Raw genomic sequence first — 18,568 nt, 5'->3', positions numbered from 1 at the left:
GTGTATAAATATTTTAATTTAAGTTGTTTTATGTATTATTGATTAATTGAAAGTAATTGATGGTTTATGCTTTAATTATTTTAGAATAGTACTTCATTGAAGTCATTACTCATGGTCTAAAGCTGGAAAAATTTGCAGTGTAGATGCCACAAGAGGCTAAGGCACTAGTAAAAGATAGTGGCCTACTTTTGCTAGTGGATTGTTCGCTGCCCATGTTTGACAGTCCATTGTTATTTGTGTTTGTTGAGTGATGGCATGTTGTCAACGTTTATATCTTGCGATGCACCTATTATGAACCTTTATGTCATGTTGTACTTTGTCATGTTGTTCACATATTGTCTTTTTTAGATTTTGGACGGCCAAATATGTCATGACCATATAAATCCTCAACTAAATAGTAGTTGTGAATACCACATCTAACCTTTATGTTTCAATCACAACTAGATAGAACAAATCTCAACCAAAAGGGATACTCAACTCTTTTACTACAAGTAATTTTTTACTTTCCTTTATTTTTGTAATTTTCTCCCCTCTATCAAGCCAAGAACCAAGTTGTCACTCCTCCCTCTTCGCCCGTTTCCTCTATCCAAACAAATATTAACTAGAATAATATTGTGTTGCTCCCAATCAATTTTCTATGATAACACTTATGTTTGAGAGGAAAATATCTTTCAATTAAAACATAAAATAAATTACTCATCCATTCCATTATTTGATTAACAATATCAAAGTTTAGATAAAACATATAAGACATTCCAAGTTAGTGGTTAAGAATCCTGTAAAACCTACGGGAGAATCATTCATCTTAGATATATTCATTGTGATTAGTTTAACAAGATATTTCACGCCACCAGATTTTTTTGGAGAAGGACAAAAATTCGGTACACCTTATTTTTCAAAATATTCGATACGGACAAAACACACACCTGATTTTTCAATAAATCCGAAATAAAATCACGCCGGGTTTTTCAATATATCAAAAAATCTAGTATAAAACTCAACTTTTCACTTTTGAATGTTTTTATCGGATTTTTAGTTAAAATCATTCGATTTTTTTTAATTTTTTACTGGCTTCTTGGGTGTAAATTTTTTCAAAAAAACTATAAAAATTGAGAGATGTAAATTATGAGAGGAGTATTATCGACTATCAACTATATAGCTATTATTATAAGATGCATGCACACTATATTTTTGTCATTCACTTAAAAATTATTTGCATTACCTAAATGTTAAAAGAGTAAATACATAATCTTCTCAATTAATATCATTACAAGGCTATCATGTTTTGACACATGACAATGCCATAATGAATTCATTTTTGTTTTTAGTAACATTTTCTCTCTCCATTTTCTCTTTCCTTTTTTATTATTCTAAACATAAATAAATTAATTAAAATTTTTTTACTGGTATGAAATAAAACACATTAAATTTACTCAACTAAAAACATAATTATTTTATTATTATTAAAAAATTATTGATAATTAACAAAAAAATTATTTTAAAATATTAAAATTTCTATTTTACTCACGAGCTATCACCAAAATACATATTTTATTTTAATTAACCATTGTCTTTATTTGAGACACAAAATTTTTCAAATGAAAATTTCAAATTTTCTCACGGGTCAATATCAACAAAATACATATTTTATTTTAATTAACAATTTTCTTTATTTGAGACACAAAATTCTTATTTTTAAATGTCAAAATTTTTATTATTTTTACAGGCCACTATCAACAAAATACCTATTTTATTTTAATTAACAATTGTCTTGAATTGAGATACAAAATTCTTATTTTCAAATGTCAAAATTAAATTTATATTATTACTATTATTTTTATAATTAAATAAATCATTTTAAGTTTATATCTATATATAAATAAAATATATATCGTATTAAATGAATTTACCCGTGCGAACGCACGTGTGTATTGCTAGTTGACATTATAAAAATTATGCAGGCGTAAAGTATTAATTGAGAGGTGTAGGTTTAAACTTCTTTGCTGTCTCATGAAAGTAACATTTTCAGACTAGGTTCGGTCTAACTAAAGCCCAAGAGATTACTATTTAGGTTGAGGGGTAGGGCTGGAAATGAGTCGAGTCGAGTCGAACTCGCCTCAGCTCAGTTTGACTCGTTAAGAATAGGCCGAGTTCGAGTTCGAGTTCGAGTTCATGACGAACTTTTTTTTCAGCTCAAACTCGACTCGTTAAGAATTGACCGAGTTTTAGTTCGAGTTCGAGTTTATCTCGAACTTTTTTTTCCAGGTCAAACTCGACTTGTCAGAAGTTCACGAACATCTCGATTCAACTCGTTAGATTTATCTTGTTAGGTTCAACTCGCTTATTTCACGGACTTAAAAGTAATTTTTTAAAAGTATATATATATATATATATATATATATATATATATATATATATATATATATATATATATATATATATATATATATATATATATATATATATATATATATATATATATATATATATATATATATATATATATATATATATATATATATATATATATATATATATATATATGATATGATATTTTAAATTAATATTTTTTAAATAAAAAATATAGAAATAAAATTAAAGTCATAAGATTGAAATTCATACGATGATAATTTTATTTGTATAATTATTTGTAGAAATATTTTGCTCACTAGAGAATATAAATTATCAATTAAAATTGTTAGATTAAAATAAAATATAATAGTAAGATTTAGAGCAAATATTTAAACCTACTCTTAAAGACAATATAATATATCTCATATATAATCGAGTTGACTCATGAACCTAACGAGTCGAACTCTGTATAGTTCAAGTTCAGCTCATTTAGTTAACGAACTTAATTTTTAGCTCATACTCAGCTCATTTGGTTCATGAACCTAGTTCAACGATTTAATTTTCGAATCGAGTTTCGAACTATTTTCGAGTTAGTTTGGTTCATTGCCAGCCCTAGTTGAGGGTGTGCTATTTACTATACCTCACACCATTAAACCATACCCCACATTTTGTAAAATTTTCCAAAAATATCCACTATGTTTTCCACACCTCACATCTATACATACTTACCATATTGAAAACATTATTGTGTAATTTTTATATTTATTATTTTTTTATTATTTCTTTTATTTTATAATAGTCGACATGTTTGCAAATAAAATTTGTACTAATATTTCTTTTTTACCTGAATCACTTTCAAAAACCAAAACATAAATCCATGTGTTACAAAAGAAGAAAAATAATCGAGAGCGCAAATTTATAGCGAAAAATTACAAGGATTTAAATTTTGGAAGAACAAAAAAGAATTGCAGAAGCTTAGTAAATATCACCCTAAGCTATATCTCAAGAAATCATAAGAAAAAAAAATGAGGTATGTTATATTACAGCAGCTTCTAGTAAGAATTGCAAAACAGCTTCCTTTGTAGGAAGTGAAGGAATTGCACCTCTTTCTGTTACTGTTATGGCACCACATACATTAGCAAAATACAATGCCTTTCTCAGTTTTTTCTCATCCTGTCAAAAAAAATGTAAAGCATCATTATCAATTAATCCTAAAATTAAGCAGAAATTAAGCAATTATGAATGAGTGAAGATTGAAAATAACCTTGAAAATAGTTTGGTCAGAAGCTATACAGTATAGAATTCCACTAACAAATGCATCACCAGCACCAGTTGTGTCTACAGGCTTAACTTTAACACCTCCAACCCTGCCTCTAAATTCCTGCAAGAAATTCGGCTTCGCAATTAGGCTGTGTTTGGATCAAAGTGTCGGTGTCTATATTGTTTGTATGCAGAAATACCGGCAAAAATTGATAAGGAAAGCATACCTTTGTGTAATATCTACAACCCTCGGACCCTTCGGTAACAATTAAGAGTTTGAGATTAGGATGAAAAAGTTTCTTCAAAACAACATCATCATCATAAGGATCATCACCTCCAGTCAAAAATGTAATCTCTTCTTCACTTATCTTAATCACATCGGCTTGATCCCATATACTCATTATGCCATTCCGAGCAGCCTCGGCAGACGGCCATAACGCCAATCTCAAATTCGGATCGTAAGAGAGAATGCAACCAGTGCTTTTGGCAATGTTCATTGCAGCAATGTGTGCTGATTTGCATGGATCATCGATTAAACTAATGGAACCGTAATGGAAAATTCTAGCCTGAAAAATCAATATATCAATCGAGATCATTAATCGAACTATAGGTGTTGAACTACATGTCAGGAAACAGAGAGAAATGAAATTTCAAAATACCTGCTTTAGGAGATTTCTATCGAGTTCTGATTCTTGAAGAAGCATATCAGCACTTGGATTACGGAAAAACAAGAACTCGCGCTCGCCGTCAGATCTAAGTGTGACAAAAGCTAATGCAGTTCTTGCATTAGCGTCAAACCGCATGCCAGAAGTATCGACATTGTTTTGCTTTAAAATATCAGCTAACATGTAACCAAATTCATCTGCTCCAACCTTATACACAGACAATAAGAAAATAAAATGATTTTCAGTTATGCAATTTATTTTCCAATTTTTTTGAATTTTTAAAGCAGGTGTTGTCTCTATCATGTCGTATCCTGGTGTCCGTATCGGAGTTTATGCTTCATAGCATATAATAAATATGTCTCGGTCATAGTTATCAAATTGAGATTCAAACCGTAAATCAAAAGACCTATTTTATGAATCGTGGATCGAATCTTATTATGATTAATAAGATAAGATACATTACCAATATAGAAGTATAGAATTAATCGGAATATTCAGTTTGAATTTGAAACTTTAACAACATATTCGAATGTGCGAATAGATAGTACCAAGTGCTTGTTTAACTTATTTAAAAGTATACCTTGCCTATGAAAGCAGATGAACCCCCTAGTCTAGAGATACCAACAGCCACATTTGCTGGAGCTCCACCGGGAGCTTTCTTGAAAGCCGGCGCCTCGGCGAGTGACACTCCTCCGACCGTTGGCACAAAGTCAATCAGCATTTCCCCAAAGGAAACAACCAATGAACTTGTTTCCTTATGGTCTTCTTTTGTAAGACCATTGGTTTCAACTGCAAAAAAGTAGTAGCTTTATTCAATATAAACCAGTTCCACAGCATTTTACAAGTAACTACTAACAATCTAATTGAATAGAATTTAGTCTAGAATTGAGCAGATCAAGATGCTGTCATTTGGTTTAGAAGGCTACAGATATTTAGAGCAGAAACCTTCTCGTTATAGTATCACTAAGAGGCATACTTTAAAACATTTTGTATGTAACCTATGAATCACAGACATCGGACACAGACATGAGACTAGCACATCGACACTCGTAATAATTTGAAAAAATTTTATACTTAAGAAAATAAGTATCTGACACACACGTGTCAAACACTTGCAACGTTACGTAGTTGCTTCTAACTACTGAGAACAGAAGAATCAACTCACAGATCCACCAAATTTAAAACAAAAGGGTATTTCAAATTTGAATATTAAATACTAACTGGTAGAAAAGAGAGCCATCAAATATGTCATTAGTTCAAACAATGCAATTCCCAAATACCTACATTTATGCCCCTGATGCAGGCCAACTTAAATTCATGTATGACAAAAGTCTATGTAATCGTGTCACGTAGTTACAAATCTCTACCGTTAGATCTCAAACTAATGACAACATTTGATGACAACTGTTCCTTCCTAACCATCCACAAGATCCAAAGAGTTTAGGCCCACTAAAGGAGAACAGATGGACTCCTTCCCTTACTGATGAGAAAATCCTTCTCGCGAGCACCTTGCCAACCTTTCAGATCAATCTGACAGCTGACTGCAATGACTTACTGCAATCCACACCTTGCACACGCATTCAATTGCCAACCATTTCCCCTGTTTAAAGAAGAAGGCGCGTCATTTCTCAAGTATTCAAATCCTTTCCCATTCAAACATCACTTTTCACTCTCATACCAATCTCAGGGTTGGAGTACTATCCTTGCAGCCCAGCCCCCTCTCCGATGCATCGAAAGTTCAAGACCACCGCAACAAACTCACCCTCATTTTCCGATCAACTCCAGTTCCACAAAGGAGCAAGAACAACAACATAATTTGAACATTACAACCTCAAATCAGATATTTTAACTACAAAAAATCTAAATCCTCATCATTATGTCTACGTGTCCCTATTGAGTCCAGTGATTGTGTTGCTGATTCATAGCGGGCACACACATCTAAAATCTAACCACATTTTTCATATCATATCAACTACCAAAAGCTAATACAATAGTACTCTACAAATCTTACGACTAGAAATGATTGAAGATATGTCACAAGATCTTGATTTTTGTCTCTATCCAATCAGCAGTACAAAGCACTCAGAAAAATTCTCTTATCAGATTCATTGAAACAAATCAAAAATAGAGCAAAACCCATAATCCCAAAAACCCAAAGATTCAAACTTTATCTCATTCAAACAACAAAAATTAACAATAACGAAAATAACACATGTTCCAACCAAAACAAGAACGCACAGAAACAATAAAAACAGTGAAAAAGATCGAAGACAAAACCTGAAGAGGTGGTAGAATGAGCCATGAATCAAAACAATGGAGAAGGTGTAACTATGTTGTTGTTAATGTTGTTGAAGTATAAGAGAAAATGAAAAAAAAAAAAAAAAGTAGATGAGAATAAGGAGAGAAATGGGTCGGTGTTAGAAAAGTATTTATGAATGAGAAAGGTGACAGCGAGAAATTCAACAACAATTAGAGCATAGCACACAGGTTTCTCCAACTTGCTGCCTACACTTTTTCAAACTCTCTCACTTGTTGCTTTCTTGTATTTTTCATGCTTGTTTGGCTAGATGCATTTCATGTGGACTCAACAGTTACAAGTTTATTTTAATTATTTAAAAATGAATGAGAAAGTTTTTATTAAATTAAATATTATGAGTTATATTTGACCGTGTTTTAAAAAAATTTAATTTAATATTTTAAAATTATCATATTAAACTATCAAATATTGTTTTGAAAATCGGTTCGGGTCAATCAGTTGAACGGGGCTAGTCGATAATCAAACGAGTCATTAGTATAAGAGTAGTGCTATTTAGTACGAAGCAATTTGAAGAAGAAATGCAAGAATGAGTATGTGTCACTATTTTAGTGGTAAATTTTAAATTAATTTTAAATTTAACTTCCTTTTTAATAGGGATCATGGGGTTGTGATGATAATGGATGGTTGAGATATATTCTTGCCTTTCTTGTTTTTCCACTTTCTTACTAATAAGCATTTTCCTTAGTATAAATAGGTTATTCAATCGATTATGTAATTAACTTAATGAAAATTTGAGTAAACTAGCCAAAATAAAAACAAATCGATTAATCAGGGTTTCTATGGATTGGATGAATTAGGTTTTTTTTAATATTTAATAGAAGTCGTTTTATAATCATTTTTTATTTTAAAAAATAAATTGAATGTAATTTTCGTCTCTATTTCAATTTTTATAATTTTTTAGTCTCTATTAAAAATTTTAATTTTTGTCCCTTTTTATCATTTTTTTTATAGTCTTCATTCATATTTGCTGACATGACATCCCAACTTATGACATGGCAAGTGGCATGTGGTGCACATATTAAAACTAGGGTAAATTCTTTGATATCCATGTATTTAAGTTGGATACCGGTACCTTTAGTTTAAATTATTATTAAATGTTAATTTATTTTAAAATAAATAAGTGACATCGCATGAAACTATAGCATTTCATTGGATGAGGGTACCGGTACTCATCTAAACTCAAGGGTTCCGGAGTGTAAACCTAAAACTAGTTGCCACTTAATTAAAAACAAAATTTAGAAAAATATTTATTTTCATTAAGTTTTATATTAATTATATTTTTAAATTTACTTATTCTTTTGTTTTTAAATTATAAAAACTCAAAGATATTGAGCAAATTAGAAACAAAAACTCATCTTCTATTTTCCTTTCAAAATCGTACTTGGTCTGAACCCTAGAAGTATTCAATGTACCTATTTATAATCTCGTCAAATTTGTTTTGTTATTCTCCTACAAGCATTCATTGTACGAGTTCGTCTCCTACATTCTCCTTGATCTTGAATTCACATAGGCTTTTCTGCTATGAACAATCCACCAAAATCATGGAAAAGCAATGAAGAGGTTAAGTTTTGTCTCAAGTATGTGCTTTATTGTCCCTCTTTTAAAACCTAATTTAATGCGTATGTTCTTATTGCTGTTGTTGTTGTTTGCGGTCCATTTCCTGAAATCCTGATTTACTATCATTAGTTTGTATTCTCGTTGTAGTGAAAATGTCGACAATGCTCCCTTTTCCCCTAGTAGTTTAATCCGAAATGTAGTCTCTTTTCTTAGTTTGTGGTCCCAAAATGTATTACTCTAACAGTGGACCCATATGTTTCATCAGATATGTGTATTTTAATTGTTATCCACGCCAGCTAAGAACCAAACTCTTAGGTTAAGAATACATCGCACAAATGAACTTGCACACCCCCTTGTTAAATGACATGTGAGCGGGGAAATGCTAGAAATGAGCAAGAAGTGTGATGTTTATTCTATGTCTTATATGCAATCGGAGACTTTGATTAATAATAAGGGATATACAAATGTGAAGTGTATTACATATTGGACCCCTAGGCTTACATTTTCTAGAGGACTTAGACCTCTAAATTATGACGTTGGTGTGTTGAAATTTGTTGAAGATGTTAATGGATTTGAGTTGGTTGATGTGTATCTGAAAAATTGTGTCAATAACCTAGATATAATAGATGATGCAGAGTTAGGTTGTGATATGATGAACAAGTTTAAGTTAATGGTGAGCCAAATTCAAATAATAATAATGTAGTATATGATGAGTTAGGGAATAACAAAGGCGTTAAGGAATACTTATGTCAATTTTGTTAAAATTGAACTGTGTCAAACTGTGTAAAATGTGTCATACTGTTAAATTTTGTGCTTATACGAATTTTGTTAAAATAGAGTTGTGTTAAACTGTGTCCAAATGTTTTAAAATTGATGTGATTGTGCTTATACCAGTTTTGTTATGATTGAACAGTTAAATATGTTAAAATTTGATTTTGTTAAAATTGTTAAAATTGGATTGTGTCCAACTTGAGATTATTATAAACTGTCATAATTTTGTGGTTATTCCAATTGTGTCAAGCAAGTAAATGTTATCCAAAATTAAATGTCACATGAACATCATCTTCATTCAACTTTAAAGTGTTACATTCAAAGTTAACAAAGATGTTACAAATTCAACAATGGACAAAATATCACATTTAACTAAATCAAATCAATTACTTCATTACATTAGATACAACTAATCTAATTAACAATGCCAAAGAGATGGAAAAAGTAAATATGATCATCATCTTTATAAACTTGATCTTAATCTTCATTACCTCATCTTTGAATCTTGGCATCATTCAATTTTAACTTTTTTTATTTAATTTATGGTACATGGAAGAGATTACATCTTTCGCTCTTGACGATATTTCTTCATCATACTAGATAAGATGATTACGCCACTTATAACTCTGCAGTTGAAATTACATAACAAAATGAAGGATTCAAAGAAACATAGCAAAAACTCATATTTTGGAAAACTAAAATCTAGCAGGACCTTAAACATCTCACATCCATAAAAAGGACAACATGGATTCAAATTAGTTCATTATATTATAAATGGAGATTCAATTCCATATTTCCACTCATCTTGAAAGGAACACGAAGTGAGTTGATTACTCGATTTCGAGCATTGGGATAAGGTGACTTGCGATACTGAAGTAGAACTTGACATAAAACAATCAAGATTATTGCAAATTCGGTGAAGATTGCAAAGAAAACTTTCTAGAGTTTTATGAAAGATGGAGGAGAAAAAAGATGACTTATGATTTTTGCTCTCAATTCTTAAATGATTAATGATAAATATAATTAATAATTGTGTAAAATGTTAATAATAATAAAAATGTTTTTCTAAATACTATCTCAAATGACGTGGAAATATGATGTAATATGTGGCGCCACATTCTACTTGGAATTTCATAAGTTGGGATGCCATGTGTTCCATTCAGGAACCAGAAATGAATGCAGTTGGAGAACTACTGATATTGAATGGTGGTGCTGAATTTCATCACAGGGATGCAAGGTGGAACTTCCTGATTAGCACTCCAATGCTCAATTCAGTTCTAGAATAAAGATGAGTATTGTGAAAATTGGAGATTGAATAATGCTACTTTGCTCTTTTGTGTGAACTGATTTTATACCTTGGGTCAAGTAAAGTGGATTTGAGATGAAATAGGTCTTAGCCATTTGGGCCCCTGGTTGGCCTAGAATAGTTGACCCCAAGGTTTTACTAAGAATTGAAGGAGCCTGGGATGCCTTAAATGATGTTGATCAGCCTCCAGACTATTGTCCAGTGAGAAATAAAACTGAAACGCCTGGAATCAGTTGAAAAAGTAGTGGACTATAGATGGTACAAGAAGTAATATGGTACAATAGTAAATCATCTTTCCCACAACTTCAACAATGTATTATATGAATCCAGCTTTGATGTGCTCTTTGTCCCCCACGACCTTTTTGGAGTCGTTACATCAACTTGCAAGGAAAGTTTCAACTTGTCATTCTCAACGGTCATTTTTATGGGACTATATATATATGAGACAGTATCCTTTGAAGAAGAAGCAAATTTTTTACGAGAAGCAAATTCACTATTGAAGCTAATACATGCTACTCAAGCTAAAGTTTCAAACTCAGCAAATAAACTTCAAAGAGAAAAAGAGAAATAAATATCTTAGAGAAATTGTTTTAAACACTCTGCTGTGGGAAATATATTTTTTAAGAATCTCTAGAACACAAGAGTTGTTGCTCATTGGATTGTGTTACCATCAGTTCTTAATCTTTTGTTTCAATCTGCTTATTTATAATTCCTCAAGTGACTAGGTTGTTAGTGTATATACTTGAGAGGGGTAAGGTGTATTTCTAGACTCTTAGAATTTGTTTGTAATCTTTCAAGATTAGAGGATTAAGTCCTTTTCTAAGGCGAAATCACCTCGGCGGGTGGACAAGATTAACCTTTTCTAAGGTGAACTTGTATAAACCAAATGTGTCTATCTCTATTAATTTATTATTTATCTCATTGATTATTATAAATAGTGTTTCTAAAAGAAAAGGTTTTGAAAACCCAATTCAAACCCATTTTCTTGTGTTTTTCTATACCTTTAATTCAAACTTACAATCACCTTCATATAAAATGCCTTTGTTACCTCTTTCCTGTGAGTATTAATTTAAGTGATCCACTATGCCTTACTTAAAATCTTCGCCTTTCTTCCTCTTCTCCGCTTAATCAATATCTCAAAGCCAGACACCTTCCTTAACTGATCTTTTCTTTCAACATTTCACATTTTCAAGATAGGATGAGTGATAATAATAGTAACCTAATGAGTGATTCTGAGAGTGATACTCTCTAGTTTCAAGAATGGGGATATCCCCTTATTCTCATCTCAATCCTATTGATCAGGTCAATTTAAAGCTAGAGGTCATATCCTTATTTGATGATTCTGATTCGGAAAAAGTATCTGGGGACTCCATGGAAGAAGGGGAATATTCATCTGACTCATTAGAAGTCTTTTTATAAAATGTCAGTGTAGAGGCTAATCGCATTGAGGTCCCTATGCCACATGCCATCTTGTTTGAGGAGGAAATGCAAGCCAACCGATAAAGGAGGGAAGGCGCTAAAAGTTATATTCAACTTTGTCTGAGGACTAATAACTGTGAACCCAGTGACGTTGACGTTAAGGCCTACTTAGATCTTTAAAACAAGTCAGAAGCAGCGGATTATGGTTGGGTGGATGTAAAATTGATGGGCAGTCCATCTGTTTTGAACACTAAGGCTGCCATATATACTGTTGGAATAGTGGTCGACGATCCCCTAGAATTGTCGGCTCTTCTAGTGGGATTGGAAAAGAGGATATGGAGTTACTTTAACAATCATGTGATCTCTCTCTATGAGTTTCTATTCACAATAATAGGACTATGGTTGCCTTTTTCTAACTTCAAAGTACTTGTGTTAAAGCACTTAAAAGTTTCTCCTCCTAGCTCCATTGGAGATCTTGGGTTTACATGAGGTAATTCCAACTGTGCATAGAATATAAGTCTCAAAAGCTTTTCCTTGGGATTTTTTTTTCAGTGTGTTTCATCTGATATGTTCCTCCCAGGACAACTTCCTGGACCAAGGGTTCATTAGCCTCCATCCGGACAATCATTGGTTCGACCCTTTCACTCTGAATTAAGGCAATTTTTTGGGGTGTTTCTTCCTGGTAAATCCCTTTATGCCCCCGGCCTATCTCTCTTTTTGCTACCTCCATGATGATTCACCTTTTTTTAGACGTGGTTCATTCCTAAATTATTAGTCTTGTCGTCACTTTAACTAGGACGTCCATTCCTACCGCTCTAAGATGAATCCTCTTACCCCTGCTGAGGTGGTGAAGAAATAAGACATGCATTCTTAGTTTCAGAGGCTCAGTTATGAGGAAGGGTTCGACCCTGGTGAGGTGCCCTTACCCATATGAGGAAGAGGAGGATTGATGCTTACACCATTGTGAGTGCACCCAGTCAGGGAGGAAGGAAATAGATTCTTGATGAGGACATAGTCTTAGGTCTTTTTTAACATGTGTGATTGCCTTATGAAGATAATATAGACAAGCTACAGATGCTCTATGACCTTATAAATGATAAGGTATTCGGGTCGTGGTTCCTCCTCCGGACACCACTTCTCCTACTTTGACCCATACTCCAATTTGGACCACCGAGACTTCTACTTCTATGCTTGAGGTAGACCCTATCCGTCCAAAGGGAGATGATGATAAATTTCCATTGATCACTGAATGAAAGCATAATTTGTAATTGATAAAACATTGAAACTAATTCTATAATAGAGAAACTGCAATTTCAAAATTACTCATGAATCGATGAATGATTCAAAGTAACATTTTTTCCCACTCTATTAATCGTGATAATATGAAATCCTCAATCACTTTTGAAGAATGATTTGTAAATTGAATTCTATATGCTTCAAAAAAATCCATAAATATCCTATTTATTTAATTGTATATAAACACGATGACTTTACCTAAATGGCTAAATAAATTCAAAAAATAAGTGAGGATTTAGTTCTATACAAACACAATGAATGCACCATATTTATCTATTTTATTATTAACTTACATTCACCACAACTGTAGTATCACTATGTCCAACCACTCAGTTTCAAACATAAAATCCTTTATTTCTTTAGGATTGACATAGAAAACCTCTATCTCAGGATCATGATATAATTGAAGAGGAATTAGTTGTTTCTTATCCATAAGGTTAAGTACCAATAGTCTAATTGAATCCTCAGAAGGTACCAATATCTCATTATGGATATCGACATGGGTGGTTGAACAACTTTGTCTTGTGCTCACACCATGTATCATAACTCTTTATTCAACCAAATGATCATTATTTTCATTTCTACATGGTTGGATGTTACCACTCAATCTCTACATCATAAAAATAACAACAACACAAAACATATTCAATACAATATATCCTCCTACATTTCAGACAAAACACTATTCTCACATACCGCAATAAGCTTGTCCATCACTTTCCTGCGAATTTCTCGCTTCTGTGATAACACATATTCCAACTTCTTATTGTATGCCTCCGATAAATCTTCCAACTCTTTCTTTTTCGATTCACATTCACTTGCTAACTTCTTAACAATCTCATCCATATATTTCTTTTGCATGTTTGTGCTTTTTCTCGTTGTGCCAAAGAATATTCTAAGGGATATGTCTTCTCCAACACCACATACAAGTCCACCATGCTCTTTTGTTCTAATTTATTCTACTAATATATTATATTGTGGTTGTGGAACAAAAGAACCTTGACTCGCATATCAATGAATGAATCTTACACACCAAAAATAAGATATATTGTTAATAGAGCGATTTAAATTACACATAGTAAATAATACACACAATAAATCTTACTTACAATTTTCTCAGCGACTGCTTGTGATACATCTGAAGTGAACTCTCCATTTGGTCTCTGTTGAGTCCTCTTCCACTTCTCATACCATAAAGGTGGAGAGGGGCTGCGATCACAACTCGTGGGATCCTCATCTTTCATTCGTTATCTTTTTTCATCAATCAATTTTTGCTCAAGTTTCTTGTAACACCCACGAGACAATCTATGGGGGGTATTTATTTTTTTCCCTTGTTTATCTTTCCGGATTCACTTTTAGCCTCTAATAAACATATTGAAAATATTAATTTGCATGGTTGTATCTATAAAGCATAAGCATAAAATTATCAGATAAATAATTACTATTAACAAAAAAATCAACAGAACTACGAGACATCACAAACTTAGCCTTAACCTTCTTGCCAATAAAATTATATTTCACTGTTGGATGTTCAAGATCAACCTTAGGTTTCATAATGTAGTCACGCATGAGTTGTGACTTAAAGCCCCCTCCCCCTACACTCATCAGCATAAGTGATCCATTTTTTCTTTAACTTATCATCACCAGTAAAGTCAAAAGTCAACTACAGTTACATTAATCGTCATGTATTAGTAATTATATAAAATACAATTGAATCATGTAAATTTAAATCAATACCTTAACGTCTGTCCATATGCTTGCTTTTACATTTCTTGGTACTTGAGTCTAATCGTCTATCAAAATGTTCACTTTGCTACGCGCAAGGAACAAAATATAACTCTTAAAAAGCAACGCATTTTCACCATAGCATGTCCAGGTTACGAGACTAAACTCAATTAGGAATATGTTACTCGAGTTGCAAACTTTTGTTAATGTATCCATCATTGTAGAACCTCTTTATTTTCTTTTCTTTTTTCCCTCTGTAGATTGAGAATCATTTGTAGGATAATCTTTTGTGTGAGTTTCCTTAGAATGAGTTTCCTCACTAGATGAAGAGTCCATCTATGTTAAAAAACAACAACAAAATACTAAACCAATCAACAACTACAACATATACACAAAAATAACACAACATAATCAACAAGTATATCAAGAAACATCATCATCAACAACAACAACATTGAGCAACAACATAACATAACATTTCTCCCATGGTGCATCCACGTTCTATTAATAATGGAAGTAGTGTGTCTCAAACACGTTCAACAACAACTTACCAAATAACATAAATAACAACAACAACATCAACATTCAACATCAACATAACACAACGCTTCTCCCATGGTGCATCCACCTTCCATTGACAATGCAAGTAGTGTCTCAAACACATTCAACAACAACTTAACAAAGAACATAAACCAAAACAACATAACAAAGAATATAAACAACAACAACATAAACATGAACAACTACAACCATAAACATTCAACATCAACTACTCAAACATAAACATCAACAACGAGGGCATAAACGTACAATACATGCATGGTGAAAAGTTTACGTACCGAAAACGAGATGAATAAGTAAAATAACTTCTTATTGGATTTTTGTCCTCCTTTCCTCTTCTTCCATCTCTGACTTAGTTTTTTGTTACTTTATAAATGGGAAACCCAAGAATGAATGACATAGTGATAGCGATTTTTGTTGATTTGTAAAAGGGAAACCCAACAACGAACGATATAGTGATGGCTTTGTATGTTAATCAAAGAACGAATGACAATGACGATAGCGTGTTAGAGTTGAATGGCTTCTCAGTGATAAGTGATGATAGTGTGTTAAGTTTGAATGCTTGATAGCGATGAAATGGAAAAAATGGCAACTGAATAGACAAGTTTAGCCGTTTTTCAAGTTTCTGAATAACACATTTCACCACGGTTGTTTGAAACAACTGTAGTGATATCTGAGTTATTTAATAAAATTTTACAAAAAACGCCAGTTTTTAACAATTTAAAAATAAATGGAAAAATATATCACAACGGTTAGTATAACCAACCTTAGTGAAATATGAAATATTTTCAGATTAAAAATAAATGAAAAATAATGTTGCTACTATATAAAAAAAAATAAATAAAGGTAACCAATATCACCACAGTTGTTATAAATAACCATATAAAAATCAGATTAATATTTAATTAAAAAATAAATAAAAAAGAAAGGCGTCACTATAATATTAAAGAAAATACAAATGTGCTGGTGACAAGATTTGAACCCATGGACTTTAGGTACTTTCACCATAGTTTTTTCATCCAAGCCTGATAATATGTAATCTATTTTTAATTAAAAGATAATTAAAAATAATGGTGTCTAGTTTTAGAAATATCCCCCCCAGTCGTTCAAGGAACCGTGGTAAAATGGGCGTCGTTGTATATAATATTTGTAGTAGTGAACGATGAGGTTTCTTGACGGTTTTCAGGTTGACGTTAGGACAATGTAGCTGGTTCTAGGATGAAAGTCGTCATTGTTGATCGGGCGAGATCGTGGCCGAAGAGACATGACTTTTGGAATTATTTGGATTCAACGTGAGCGTTTGAGAGAATCAAAAAGTGACTCCCATAGTCGGCGCCACTATTTCCATGTGGAACGAGAAAAAGGAAGTGCTGAAAGAATGAGCTCTTTTGATGCTTCAAGTATGATGGAGTATGGAAGATCTGTAGATTATCACTCTAACGTTCAAACCAATAAAATCAGAGAGATGAATTTTAAGAGTGAGAGTGTGATAACTCATGCGAACAATGCATGATAAGGTTTATATTTGACAGACGGTTGAGACCCCACCCGTCTAACCCTACGTGTGATGTGGGAGCCGTCCAATCAAATTTAATTGCATGCGATGCTTAGACGGCAAAGATCAGATGCTCGGCTTCTTAACGAGGTTTCACCTGATCATCCTTTGTCATACTGAGTGGAGCTTTGGATTGAATCTTTATAATTAGACCTACCATTTTAACCCTTTGATTGACTTGAAAACAATATCAAATTTCTTTCCTTATATTAATTCAGTTGTAGTCACCATATAATCAAAATTGAGGAAAGTAATTTAAGAGTAGTTGAGAAAGAAAGTAATGGATTGATTTTTCAAATAGAAAAGAGTGACAATTTCTCTTTACTATCATAAATAGTTAGATACTATACATTTAATTATTTATCTAATGATATTTTATTTTATCGTTTTAATTATTTATTTAATAAGAAATGCTACTATGATACTAAATTTTACACTTACACTATATTTTATACTAATAATACATAATCATTATTTTTTAATAGTTTTTTGTCTCATTTTGGAACATGTGCACCACCAAACCAATGTATACATATGGTATAAAAAATTGATGTAAGCATAGCATAGCTCTTATTTAATAGTTCAAACTTTAGAATTTTTCAATGTAATTTACTTTATGGTAAACTAACTATCAAATTTTTGAGGTTACTAAATAAGAAGTTCCATAAAGTTTGGCAAGTTTTTGAAATTAGTATACACACTGACTCTATTTGAACTCATTTTCTTGATAAAAGTACGTAATTATCTTTTAAAGTAATAATAACTTGTGTTGTTATGACACTTTTGTTCATTCATTTGGATGGTAGTTTGCTGGATTGTGTGGTTGTCTAGAAATGTTGATGTGTTCCATAACAAACAAAGGAGAGTGGAGGTTGTGTTTAAGCTTGTGAAATATTTGTCTTGGAATTGACTTGTTTTATCTTTTAAGGGTGTAATTAGTTTGGATTGGGAGTTGTGGGAATCCAACCCTTTGTATTATTTAATCTGACTGTCCTTGGCTGGTGGCTTTTTTATTTTCTGTTTCTTGTACCTTGGGTTAGCACAAGAGACCTCTTGTGCTATTTATTACCAATTTACTTATAAATAAAATCATGTAGTTTATCAGCATCCTTTATAGTTCAACAAATTCTTTTCTAGTAGTAATTACATAGTTAGTGACAGGTAGTAAATTCTCAACGACTTGTCTACACTTAAGGCATGTGAGTTTAACCACTAAATAATATTTACGTGCGAACGGTTAACAGTTGTGCCGTCGAATATTAATCAAGTGTTTGTGTGGAGGTTGCTTCATTATAGATTGCAAACAAGGGATGAACTTGCTAAAAGAGGAGTTACTGACGGGCATAATCTCGTTTTCCCTTTATGTCTTGGCCCGAGTGAGACTCACCATTATCTCTTTATTGCTTGTCATGTTGCTAATGAGGTTTGATTATCTATCTTAGAATGGTAGGGGTGGTTGGCAACTTTTCTGTTTCTACTGTTTCTGATCATCTCTAGTTGTTCGCCTCTGTTATATCGATGAGGACAAGAAAAATTGTAGAATTTTTATTTGGTTATTTGTCGTCAGAGCTATTTGATTAATTAGGAATGACATTTTGTTGAAGGGTAGGTTGAAAGGGAGTCGGTAGATTGTTATTGTAGTCAAAACTCTAGCTTGAAATTGTATCTGTGCTAGATTTTTTGGTCAGTTTACTTTGTATAAAGATGATTGGATGTCCAATCCAATTTGTAGCTTTGACTTAACTTAGTTTTCTTCTTTGTTTTGAGTTGAGTATCCATTGTGC

At 32.2% G+C, this 18,568-nt stretch overlaps 1 protein-coding gene across 1 annotated transcript; it reads right to left on the bottom strand.

Annotated features, from left to right (window-relative positions):
* Nucleotides 1–3,245: 3,245 nt before the first annotated feature.
* Nucleotides 3,246–6,823, bottom strand: LOC131653199 (probable fructokinase-7). Its single transcript, XM_058923283.1, has 6 exons — nucleotides 6,555–6,823; nucleotides 4,858–5,066; nucleotides 4,272–4,484; nucleotides 3,840–4,178; nucleotides 3,617–3,733; nucleotides 3,246–3,525 (listed from the first exon to the last, which is right to left on the bottom strand). The coding sequence occupies exons 1-6, from the start codon at nucleotides 6,577–6,579 to the stop codon at nucleotides 3,388–3,390; spliced, it is 1,041 nt and encodes a 346-aa protein (XP_058779266.1). The 5' UTR covers nucleotides 6,580–6,823; the 3' UTR covers nucleotides 3,246–3,387.
* Between the last annotated feature and the right edge of the window lie 11,745 nt (nucleotides 6,824–18,568).

This window comes from Vicia villosa, linkage group LG2, assembly GCF_029867415.1.
Source record: "Vicia villosa cultivar HV-30 ecotype Madison, WI linkage group LG2, Vvil1.0, whole genome shotgun sequence".
In the NCBI taxonomy this organism is placed as follows: Eukaryota; Viridiplantae; Streptophyta; class Magnoliopsida; order Fabales; family Fabaceae; genus Vicia; species Vicia villosa.
This window is presented reverse-complemented; position numbering and strand designations above follow the sequence as displayed.